Genomic DNA, 12,785 nt, shown 5'->3' on the forward strand with positions numbered 1-12,785 from the left:
AGAGAATGCCAACACTTTTCGGCATCCAACAAACGTCACACTAAGTCTGTCATCAGTTCTCTGTCTGGTAAACAATAGCACTAATGGAACTAGGGCTGGGACTTTAATGCGTTAATTGCAATGAATTAATTACAGAAAAAAAAAAACTTTCTCAGTTCCCTAGTTTCTGGCACAATGGTAACACTAATGCACACTTCAGTCTGTTAGGTGGCGGTAATGAACCTAAAGTCTGTTTGCCAGCCATGAAGAAGATACTCAGGATGCACTGAGTGAATTAGCGCAGAAACATAGGACCAGCATGGCGGCTCGGTCGCAAACGTTCTCCTTTATTACGTAAACTGTTCAGCAAAAAGTATTTCTGAAAGCATATGAGACCAAGAAATACGCTGCTGAATCTGTCCTCGTTGTAGTTCAACGACGGCTAGTTTAGACATTTAATGAAAGTTTCGTGATGCGTTGGACCTCCTCTCCCCATGCTGCATTTGCATAAAGTAGTGGAACTACTTCATGCAAATGAGCTCCGAGGTGATGCACCATACATTAGCTACGAGAGTCCTGGTACCGTCAAACGGAGTAGCCATCCCATAACAGACCACTTTTCAAGACATTGAAAGCGCTTGAGTTTACAAAACATCTTAAAATGTTGACTATAGGGCTGGGACTTTAACGTGTTAATTTCGATTAATTAATTACAGAAAAATAATACGTTAAAAATAACGCATTTAATCGCCCCTTTTTCAGTTCCCTTATTTCTGGCACACCAGTAACTCTGATGAACACTCCAGCCCAGTAGGTGGCAGTAATGAACCTAAAGTCTGTTTGCAGCCATGAAGAAGATATACAGGAGCGGCGTCAATGCGCAAGAATGTTGAACAGTGAAGGAAGATGAGACCACATTGCGCTTGTTGGGCAGAAAGTTTTCTTTTAAAAATGTTCCTGATGTCACCTTGGACAAAAGCCTGGTTGTGTGCAAATTGTGCAACAAAGAGTTTTCTGATCACTGCGTCACTTCAAGCTGACAGTATCACCTCAATGTAAAACATGTTGCTGTTAGCACCAGAGCTAACGTTAGCTACGACAGTCCTGCTACCTGCAAACGATATATCCATCCCATAATAGACCACTTTAGAAGACACTGAAAGTGCTTCAGTTTACAAAAACTCTTAAAATGTTGAATAATATGGCTATAATTGCACTTTGAATTTGCAGTAAACTGTGAATGTAGCAGACAGATGAGAAATGCAGATAAATAGAAATGAAACATTTTCTCCGCCTCCTTGGTGGAGTAATAACTTAAACCACAAAAATGTGTTTTTTTAATAATTTACGTAATTCAAAACTTTTAGTTCATGAAAAAAAATGTTTATAAATAAAAATGTATATTCTTAAAAAAGAACTATCAAAATGACACCATTTATCAGACCCAGAAACTATGAAAACAGAATGACTGTGGATTTTCAACTTTTTGAAGGTCCTTGAACTACTTATGTTTATGTTATTTGCCATACAATGAAAAAACTTGACTAAATCTAGCCTTTTAATAATTAAAATCATTTTTTTCTGTATGTCCCATTTTAAAATTGTATTACTCTTATAAATTTTAAATTCTAAATATATATATGTGTATTCATTGATTCAACTGTCAACCAAAATTTATTTGAATTAAAAAACTTATTGTGTCAAATCTTGCTATTTGACTATGCGATTGTGATTAATCAATTAGAAAGCCTGTAATTAATTAGATTAATTTTTTCAATCGCATCCCACCACTAGCTGAATATGACCGCTAACTGCACTTTGAGTTTGCAGTAATCTGTGAATGTAGTAGACAGATGAAAAATGCAGATAAATATAAATGAAACAAACATTTTTGTTGTTTAAGTTCACATATATGTCTGTTCGTCATCAACCAACGTTTATTTGAAATGAAAAACTTTCCTTATTGTGTCAAATATTGCTATTTGACAAAAATGCAATTAATTACAAAGCCTGTAATAAATTAGACTATTTTTTAAAATCACTTCCCACCACTAAATTGAACGCAGTTATTAGAGCACCCGATGCGTTTGTTAAAGTCAGTGCATCGTTAAAATGGGACAGTATTTTAGGAAGAGCTCTGAGCCTGAACATGGGGACTCTCCAACCTCCCAAAGATCTGCTCATCTTAGAAATGAAATAAAGGAGAAAGACCTACTTCTGACCCATGAAATGTACAGACCACTGATTCTTCTTTGCACATGAAAATCCTTTAGACTCCATAAGAGTTCTTTAATTAATATAAATGCATAAATAATCCTATTTAAGTACAGCAATCTTCAGAGCCAAACCTACAAAACCTAATTATTTTAAAAACATCATTAAAAATGTAGAAAATGCTAAGTCTATCCTGTGGGAGCATTTTATATTTCTCATCCTCCCATCACTTTTGTTATTCTAAAACCAAGGGATTACCAATCAAAAATGACAGAAATGTGTGTATTTAAGCTTAAAATAAGTCCCGACTTAAGGTAATACTGAACATTTTGAAAGTAAGAACATATTAATACATCCACTAAGAGTTCTTAATTTGTGTGTACATACAGGTAATAGGAGAGCGAGGCCTGCTGACTTTACTCTAATGAACTTCTGACAAATGCTGCTCACTCCCCGTGTTTGTCACCATTTGTTTATTCTGGTAATTATGTTTTCATTCTTTGTCTCCCCTGTCTTTGCTCACCCACTCGAGCTCCTCCACGATCTGTCTCTTTTTGTCTCTACTCTCAACCTTTTTTAATCATGTTAGCTATCAATAATTAATCTGCAGCAGCTTGCCCACCCAGCTTGTTTAGCGATGTCTGTCATCCTGCTAACTTAATGCAGGGCTGCATTAGGGTGGCAACATGGGCAGAGCGGATCCTCCATGTATTGCGGCATCTGGGCCACGCGAGGGACTTGTCAGAAACCATAATGACCAACGCCACATTATGCATTCCCCTTGCCCTAACGCCTCCCCCTCCTCAGAGTCCAGGCAGGCAGAGGCCATCTTTACTTTTCATCAGCTGGGCAAAGCGAGGGGACAAATATTTCACTTTGGGAAAGACCATGAATCAGTATAAAATTAAGCACCGGCCATCGTGCTCCTACGTCTATAGCAAGCTAAAATATGCAAATGAAGAGGCAACTGAGAGAAAAAGAAACAAATTTAGAGTGGCTGGTCCGTTCATGAACTTTTGTTACTCATGTTAGAAGTTTCATTTGTAATAATTTAATAAAGTTAGGTAAGGACAGACAGGAATGTATTATGAACAGCGACCATCTGCTGTTTAGCATAATCAAATGAAAAAGTTTCTTTGAGGGCTTGGGGATATATCTTTCATTATCCATCCATCCATCCATCCATCCATCCATCCATCCATCCTACTGTTCAAAAGTTTGGGGTCACATAGAAATGACCTTTTCTTTCAAAATGTTTTTGAAAGAAAAGCCTTTTTTTAATGAAGATAGCATTAAATGAATCAGAAATCTAGTCTAGACATTGTAAATGTGGTAAATGACTATTCTAGCTGGAAATGCCTGATTTTTAATGGAATATCTACATAGAGCTACATATAAATACATATAAATTAACATTTATATGTATTTATACTACTACATACTACAAAAAAGAGCAATAAGGATAATTCATGAAACTGGTTAAAGAGATCACACATATTCACTCTTCTTGAAATCCAAAATACTAAAATTCAACCAACCTGGTTCATTTTCAAACAGCACAAATATTGTACAACGCAATAAACAACCAACTTCCCGCAAATATTCAGAACTTGTTTTTTTTTTTTTTTTTCTTAGCAGAGATTAGGGTTGTAATTGGAGGGAGGATTTACAACTAAAACATGGTAGATTTCATACAACACAGAAGTCATTTTGTCTTTCAATATGTGGAGTGAGCTTTTGGAATGGATTGGATGTGGGGCTCAAGCAATGTCCAAGCAGTTTAAAAAGCAGTACAAAAGTCTGGCTTTTACTAGGCACAGGGAGGAGGAGAGGCTTTGACACAGGTATATCACTGATTATTTAATATTTGTTTATTTATTTTATTTACTTTCAATTTTGTTTTTAAATATGTACATAAATAGCTATGGGAGTGGGGTACTGAGTGACTGATAGGGTAGGAGTAAATAAGCATATGCTTTGTCCTACTCCTTTTTGGATATGTTGGGTTATTATTTTTTGCTTTTGTTTTGTTGTTATTTTGAATATTTTGATTTGTTTTGTGGCTTTTTTTCCCTGATATGACCGAAATAAAAACATTCATTCATTCATTCATTCAAAGGGCTACAGAGGCCCATTTCCAGCAACCATCAGTCCTGTGTTCTAATGTTACATTGTGTTAGCTAATGGTGTTGAAAGGCTAATTGATGATTAGAAAACCTTTGTGCAATTATGTTAGCACATGAATAAAAGTGTGAGTTTTCATGGAAAACATGAAATTGTCTGGGTGACCCTAAACTTTTAGCTGATAGTGTGTGTATATATATATATATATATATATATCCCCAAGGTTTCATCTTGCTTTTTATTGATTAAATTAACCCAACATACATGACATATAGTGTTTTCACGTTATCATCACCAGTATTCTGTGGCAGACTCCCATGTTGTGTTTGCTTGTAAATGTTGGAGCAAATGAGAAAGAGCCTTATTACTCTCCATGTTCATATTAGAGCTAACTGGGTGGATTCATTTTATTATGCAAAACACTTTTAAAAAGTGTGCAACAAATATTTGCATACTAAACAGAACACTGAATACTTGTAAATGAGATGCAAAACTCGTGGCACAGATTTGTATCAGGTCTTTTTTTTCTCTTTCTTTTTGGCGCACTGCTCAAGTTTACTTTCACAAAACACAGAAGAGCACATGGGTGCACACACATTTCAATTGCCCCTGATGAAACCTCTGTTGCCATGGAAACTCTTTGACAGAAACTTCTCTCTAAGCTTCCCATTGACACAAATCACCCCAAATCCATCCTTCAGCTCAAAATTGTCTTTTCTTTATGGACTTAACCTAACAAGTTCAGGGTGGCTGCAGTGTTTCCAGCTACGATCAGGTTTGGACAGGATCAATATCAGAACAGACTGAACACGATTACAATCTTTGGACCTTACCCATTCAGATACTCCCATAAATTCTCTGTAAGAACCACATACTACAGTAGGAAATTTTTACCACTACAAAAACAGATTTTTCAAAAAGACTAATATTAATGTTATCCCTGAAAACAGAAAGAATTAGCTGATTGAATTCCAAGCCCGCCTCTGTACCTCTGTTTTTTCACAAAATTTGAAAGCCAGACTGTCAAATCTGAACAAACATATCAAGCTTTGGAACCAAAGACACTTCAAACATCTTGGAATTTAACAACAAAGTGTGTTTGTATGATTTTGAGCAAAAATACTTTCATATGAGTGTGCATGAATGCATGTGAGGACACAGACATGAATGTTAAACTGAAAAGTGTAGCAGTCGTACCGGTAATCTTGTCCAGTTCAGCCAAAGTCTCCTGGTAGGAACTGATGATTCCTCCATATCGTGTCATCACCTCCTTCCTTAAGTTGTCCCAGTGAGGAGAAAGGTCCCCCAGCTCCCTCAGATCCTGCACCCTGGAGACAAACAGACACATGAAGACCTTTCTGGTTGTAATGATAGTAAAGAGAAAATTTCAAGAAATCCCACAAATGCCACCTTGCTCGCTGACATCATACAACCCAATTTAAGAGAGAATGAGTGCTTTATAAATATACATTACCGTTCAGAAGTTTGGGGTCACTTCAAAATGTCCTTATTTTTGAAAGAAAAGCAGCTTTTTTCAATGAAGCTAACATTAAACAAATCAGAGATCCAGTCTAGACATTGTTAATGTGGTAAATGACTATTCTAGCTGGAAACAGCTGATTTTTAATGGAATATCTACATAGAGGTACAGAGGAACATTTCCAGCAACCATCACTCCTGAGTTCTAATGCTACATTGTGTTAGCTAATGGTGTTGAAAGGCTAATTGATGATGAGAAAACCCTTTTGCAGTTATGTTAGCACATGAATAAAAGTGAGTTTTCACAGAAAACATGAAACTGTCTGGGTGACCCCAAACTTTTGAACGCCAGTGTATGTATGTATTTATAATTACAATGCTATAGCTAGTGTTGTATCATATTCATGTTTTTCAAACTCCTTTGAAATTATCAAAATTTTCCAGTTGGGGTACAAAAAATGATTACCAATCCTGGTAGAACACAGACACCAGCTAACACATAGGGAATCAGACACACATGCACATACCGTATCGCAAAGCATCCTCTGCTGAGCCAGATAAACACATTTGTGAACCTCGGGCTAGTAGCTGGTGCCCACTTATCCGCTCTGCCCTATCAAATTCCTCCCCTGCGCTTACCATTCTTCTACCATTACATATAAGACCAACTCATCTGCTCTTTGCTGGTGTCACCGGAGTGAGCAGCTGTCTGTCCTCCAGCCTCAGAATAAAATCACCTGTGCTTCCGCTAAGGAAATAATTGTAGTTTCGCATGAGTGTGTGGATTTGTGTTTGTGTGTGTACTAACTACGAAACACAGCCTCTTTCATTGGCTCAACATTTGCATAAGAAAGGCGAAGTCAGACGGACAGATATTCAAAAACAAGCCCCCCAGCATCAACTGAAAAGTAAATTGCAGTGAAATTATAGAATTGTGAGGTTGAAGGAGGTTTTATTCACTACCTAGAGTAACAAATGCACAATCATATGCGCTTCCTTTACAACGAGCCCAATTTTTAGTAATTATACCTCATACATTTTGCATACTGTATGTCTTAAAATGAAAGGCTACATGTATAAATGCATGTTGATTCAACTTATTCTTAATAGCAGGTATAATTTTGGCGAATGCATAATATAGTAGTTACTTCTTTGTTGCTGTCCAACTGCTACAACAAAAAATGAGGTGCGGACAGCCTCTGAAGACGATTCCTGTTTCTTCAGTGTAAGTTATTTTTAGCTCGTAGATTACTTTGAAGTGTTTCAATACACAGCAGAGTGATAGGAGTGATGCCAAAGAGAGAGAAGGAGGAGACGAAAGGAGAGGGAATCTCGTTTAACAAAAGTCAAGGCCAAACAATGACCAAACCAACAAAGTTTGAAAGGATTGGTTCCCCCAATTATACAAAAAGCTTAATCAATCTGCGATTTACTTATTCTTGGGAGGTGGAGAGAAACTGGAGAGTATCCCAGCTGACATTTGGTGAGAGGCAGGATACGTTGAGGACAGGTTTTCAGTCAGACAGTGCACAGTATTGTCTATCAGCAGCTTAGTGCAGATTCATCTGAAAATGTTGTCCTATAACAATCATTGCTAGTAGAGAGATACGGAGGCAGGTCTGAGGTCATTCAGTGACAGTGTTTCCATTACATAAACAAATTAAAGTAAAATTATCTGCATGGGAGGATTCTGCTTGAGGTCAGTGATTTACCTCCACATTCCCAAAGTCCGTACCACTCTCAGTTTATCCTCATTCCAGCTTTCTGACACTAATTACTGGAAGTCTCTGCTACAATCCCTGAAACTCACCTCTTGTTGTTTAAAAAAAATCAGTTAGAGAAACACTTCAGGACCACTGCACCTGTTTTTGCCTTTCTATTTTACAAGTCATTGCGTAATTTGTTTGTCATATTGTGTGATTTGCTGTACATGTAATCTGTTTCTCGTTGTTCCTTGCATTTGCATGCCGCCTCTTGACCAGGTCGTTATTGAAAATGAGAATCAGTTCTCAACTAGCTTACCTGGTCAAATAAAAGTGAAATAAATAAAAAAATAATTTGGGTAAACTGATGCTTTAATTACACAATGTGCCTTTGGCTCATCATACACTGCCTGTCCAAAAAAAAGTTGCACACTCTAATATTTCATTGGACCACCTTTAGCTGTTAGTAGTATAGTGTAGTTGTTTTCTTTGCTTGATGCAGGCCAATAATTTGACTCTTCTGAGACAGATTAACATCCTTTCCATGATCACAGGATATGTCTTCAAACATTGTTGTTTAAGAAATGAGAAGCTCCTCACTGCATCAGCTAGGATTAAATAAGTTGTTGCAGCTGAAATGTATTCATCACTGCAGTAATTATCCAATGGAAGGCTCTTACCTATTTGCTTAGTTAAATCCAAGTGACGACTTTTTTTTGGAAAGGCAGGGTATATGCATACAGTACAGCAAATGACCATGAGATAATGCATCGTTGTAGCCTGGCTGAAACAACTGAAGAGCTTGTAGACAAATTCTAGATCACACAGGAAACATTTTCCTCGTCTCTTGCATTTTCTGCTAGTTCTAAACAAACCTGGAGCTTGAAACAAGCTCAAGGCAGAGAGGCACCGCATGCTGGGCGACTCTGCCAACACACTCTGCAGGTGGTTGTAATGAAGTCATGCTTATGGCATAGGAGGATAGACAGGATGCTTCCTGACAAAGTCAGTATATTCAGATTATCACGAGGAAAAGAAGCTCATAGTGTCACAGCCAGCAGGACAAGCATGCAATTAGAGGTCATTTGTAAGAAGTATCATTTTCATTCTTATCACATATCAGCGCTCCACAACACTGTTGATTATGAAAGGATTTAAAAAGAGACCAGTAATGAATAAACATTTTTATTCTAAAGGAGTGCCATACAATTGCTGTCTTTGTGAACGGTGGTTCAAAACATCTACTGTATAAGAAAACAAAAGTTTAAATAAATGGAGACAAACTCAGCTCCAAAGACACAGGTCAATTTTCACAGGTCTTTTACTGATCCATAGAAGTGTAACAAGCCCATATTAGGACTCTGGTAGAATCAAGACATCAGTGCTTTCAATCAAATGTATCACTCTTGGTATATCCGTTTAGCTTGAAGCAGCCCCTAGTACAATAAAAAGACCACTTCAACCAATCAAAGGGGCAGTGTTATTTTTTGTTAATTTCAGTAGTAAATGTCACACAGCACTAGATTGTTAAGATGATTGCAATCAAATGCAACTATTCACAATAATCTGTGTATTCAGGCTACAGCTCTGAGATGCTGCTGTTTGTGTGTCACAGGGTCAAACCACACTGTTGTCCGCAGGGACCTTAGGTCGGGTTGGATGGTCCTGGTGTACATATCTGAGAATAAATAAAACAACAGACAAGCATGTCTGCTTGCTAAATGGGGGTGATAAGGCAATGGGGTAGCGAAAAGAGAGAGATATAGTATCTTCTGCTTAATCAGCGTGCTATTGTCTGGAAAGAGTAAAGATGTGATAAGACTAAGAATAGCAAGATTAACTATATGTATGTAGAGACAAAAAGTCACAATGTCAGCCAGATCGTTTGATACAACATCCAATAGATAGGATACATTTCTCTGGTTTAAATGCTTCAAAGAGAAAATACATTGTGAATACAGGAAAAGCACTTAGAAAGAGCAGTAGTCCGCCAAGGCTGCTCAGTCGTTGTATCATTTCTGACGGCTGAAATATCGAAAAAATCTGTGGCAGAAATCAGGGCACCGTAGAGTGTGTCCATTTAATATAGATGTACCCACAAACAAAATGACCTTGCGCTGAGCACAGGTGTGTGCTATGCACGTGTTCATAGGGATACCAAATCACGTGACCTAATTATGTAGCGGACGGCAGGAAATGATGGGACTCGGAAACACCCACAATTTAATCAATTGCTCCTTTGATCATTTCCAACGGACAAGTCCTGATAAGTCCACAGCGGCGGATTTGTAGTAGGATCACAATCATGTGATCGTCAACAGGCAGCTGATGTAGTGTTCACTTGTTGTCATAGTTACAGTGACGCTATCTCACAGTGATACAGAAATCTTTAACAAATCCGTGGATCCAGACTATAGGCTGCATAACTGCCAAAATATAATCACTTGGTCATTTATGACCTTCCCTGAAAACCTCATCCAAATCCGTTTTTGAGTAATGTTGCTAACAGACAGACAAAAGTATGCCACTCGTCACATAACTCTGCCGTTCCTTAGCCGAGTAATAAGATTTACTGGATAACTGGTCCCATTTCCTCGTATTCTGCTGTTTGTGGATTCAATGGACTTAAGTTTGTTGATGATATTTTGTCACTACTGATGTTACTGATAAAGGAGACGATTATCTTGAAGCTTGTATTCGGTCTGTTGTTCATAATTCATCTAAAAGGGCCTTAAACACCCTTGAAGCTAAAACAACTACTCTCCCTAAAGTAACTTAATGTAGACAGACTATCACAGTAGATTAGAAAGTTATTTGTATTTTCCATTCTGCAGTACTTGTTCGAAGAGATAAGAAAGTACTGGATGAAAACAAGAGAAAACGAATCGATGGACAGTCTCTTATAGTACAAGAGAAATAATAGGAAAAGGGAGAAAGGGATCACTAAGAGTGAAAAATCAATAGAATAATAAGTTGGATTTATATGAAGACATACAGTAGCCGATGCACTTTAGTCATTAATTTTGACTGAAGTATGACGCACATTTTAGGATATAAAACAACAGACAATAATCAAGAGGAGCAATGTGTTAAAAGATGGATGACTGGGACAACACAATGCATTTACAAAAGAAAAAAGACCCGTCATGTGGGCACCTTTATTTCATGGCTCGTGTTCAATTTAACCACAGAGTATTTTGTGTGTGGGATCAATACAACCTGTGTCTGAGGACTGAAAAGCAAACGTTTCTTTCACAATACATCCAGGAAGTCATTAATACTGATCCTAAATGAACAAGAAGAAACACAGACGCCAGATGTCACCGTGCCACCTATATGATCTTAGCACACCACATCAGTACTTATTAATTAACACAAAAAGGAAAAAAAAGAGGGGACATGTTTTTTTTATTAATGAGAAACCAGACAGCTCTTAATGAATGCGTTTTATCTACACCTACACACTTTACTACGCATGCATTCATTATCTTTGCCCACACATGAACACGGAGTCCTCAGCATCTTCACTGCAGGAAAGAAGGGAAATCAGCCACCTCTGTGCTCGCAGAGTTAGATCAGAGCATGACTGAAGACATCAAAGCTAACAAACAGAAGGAAGAAATATATCCAAGATTATCATAGAGTGGTAAAGCAAACTAAGCCACCCACCATCCGCCGCTGCACTCGCAACTTTGCAGCACTTACGGAAGCGTTAAAAACCCTGAGCTAGCACCACTGTGAGCTTGGCTGACAGAATGGGCTAAACAGAGAGGCACTGTGGAGAAAGACAACATTTAAAGAGGATTATAGGAGAGGTGCTTAAGCGACCGAGCTGGAGATACGCTCCGCATGCCTGTTAATAAACAAACATTGTATATGGTAGTCATGGTGTGGAGCGCGCTGAGTGCTCATGAGCTGCATTATACTGATAAGACGTTTCATAAATATTCCCTAATTGTCTTCTAAATTTAGTTGTGATTTAAATTATCAGTTTGCAGAGAAAATCACCTTCTGTGTAAAAAAAAGAAAAAAGAAAAGAGAGAGTAGGGTGGCAGAGATGATGTGGGAACTGTGGTTTGGGCAAGTGGATGGATTCCAGTACATCTGTTTGACAAGTGAACTGATGACAAAGCTTGTCTGGTCAGCGTGTAGCAGAGGGTGACACTGTAGTTGGATATTAAAAAGTTTGGACACACCTTCTCATTCAATGTTTTTTCTTTATTTTTACTACTTTCTACATCGTAGATATATACTGAAGACATCAAAACTATGAATGAACACACATGGAATTATGTAGCAAGCAAACAATTGTGAAATAACTCTAAATATGTTTTATATTTTAGATTCTTCAAAATAGCCACCCTTTGTTTCGATTGCTGCTTTTCAAACTCTTGGCATTCTCTCCATGAGCTTCATGAGGTAGTCACCTGAAATGGTTTTCACTTCACAGGTTTGCCTTGTCAAGGTTCATTTGTGGAATTTCTTGCCTTCTTAATGGGGTTCGGACCATCAGTTGTGTTGTGCAGAAGTCAGGTTGGTACACAGTTTTGACTTATTTCACACTTTTTTGTTTACTACATAATTCCATATATGCCTTCTGTGATAATCTACAATGTAAATGGTCATGAAAATAAAGAAAAAACATTAAATGAGAAGGTGTGTCCAAACTTTTGACTGGTAGTGTATGTTATTGCATGTCAACGTGTCCTTGAGGTGCACACTGTGATTACAAATCAAGCGTTCTTGCAAGTCTATGATTGCATCTTTTTGTTCCTACTCTTTGTATTACAGTGGGCTTAAAGAACTGATGTAAATCTCTGTGTGTGAGAGTGTGTATGTACTGTATGTGTGTTATGTATGACAAAGGATTGCTATGAACAACAGGCCATTTGAGAAAATGATGTGTCTTGACAAACACTGGTCGAGCCTGAGGGGAGGGACTCGTTGATCTACTTACGGGTGCACACTTGCAGACCGGTGAAGCATCACCTCTCTGTCATTGTCTGAACCTGTCCTCATTCTCACACAGTATTAACTGCACCCGACTTGCACTACAGTTATATTCTTGATCTCCATAATGTTATTATACACTACCGTTCAAAAGTTTGGGGTCACCCAGACAATTTCATGTTTTCCATGAAAACTCACACTTTTATTCATGTACTAACATAATAGCACAAGGGTTTTCTAATCATCAGTTAGCCTTTCAACACCATTAGCTAACACAATGTAGCATTAGAACACAGGAGTGATGGTTACTGGAAATGTTCCTCTGTACCCCTATGG

The 12,785-nt window shown here is 37.8% G+C and overlaps 1 protein-coding gene across 8 annotated transcripts in view; it reads right to left on the reverse strand.

The window, feature by feature from the left end:
* Positions 1-12,785, reverse strand: part of inpp4b (inositol polyphosphate-4-phosphatase type II B) — a 207,977-nt gene that overhangs the window by 64,261 nt on the left and 130,931 nt on the right. For all 8 annotated transcript variants that reach the window (XM_055010158.1, XM_055010157.1, XM_055010159.1 and 5 more), the window contains one exon: positions 5,515-5,645. In XM_055010158.1, the coding sequence (XP_054866133.1) occupies positions 5,515-5,645 (131 nt within the window). The remainder of the gene's footprint in view (positions 1-5,514; positions 5,646-12,785) is intronic.

Source organism: Amphiprion ocellaris, chromosome 4 (assembly GCF_022539595.1).
Source record: "Amphiprion ocellaris isolate individual 3 ecotype Okinawa chromosome 4, ASM2253959v1, whole genome shotgun sequence".
NCBI lineage: Eukaryota > Metazoa > Chordata > Actinopteri > Pomacentridae > Amphiprion > Amphiprion ocellaris.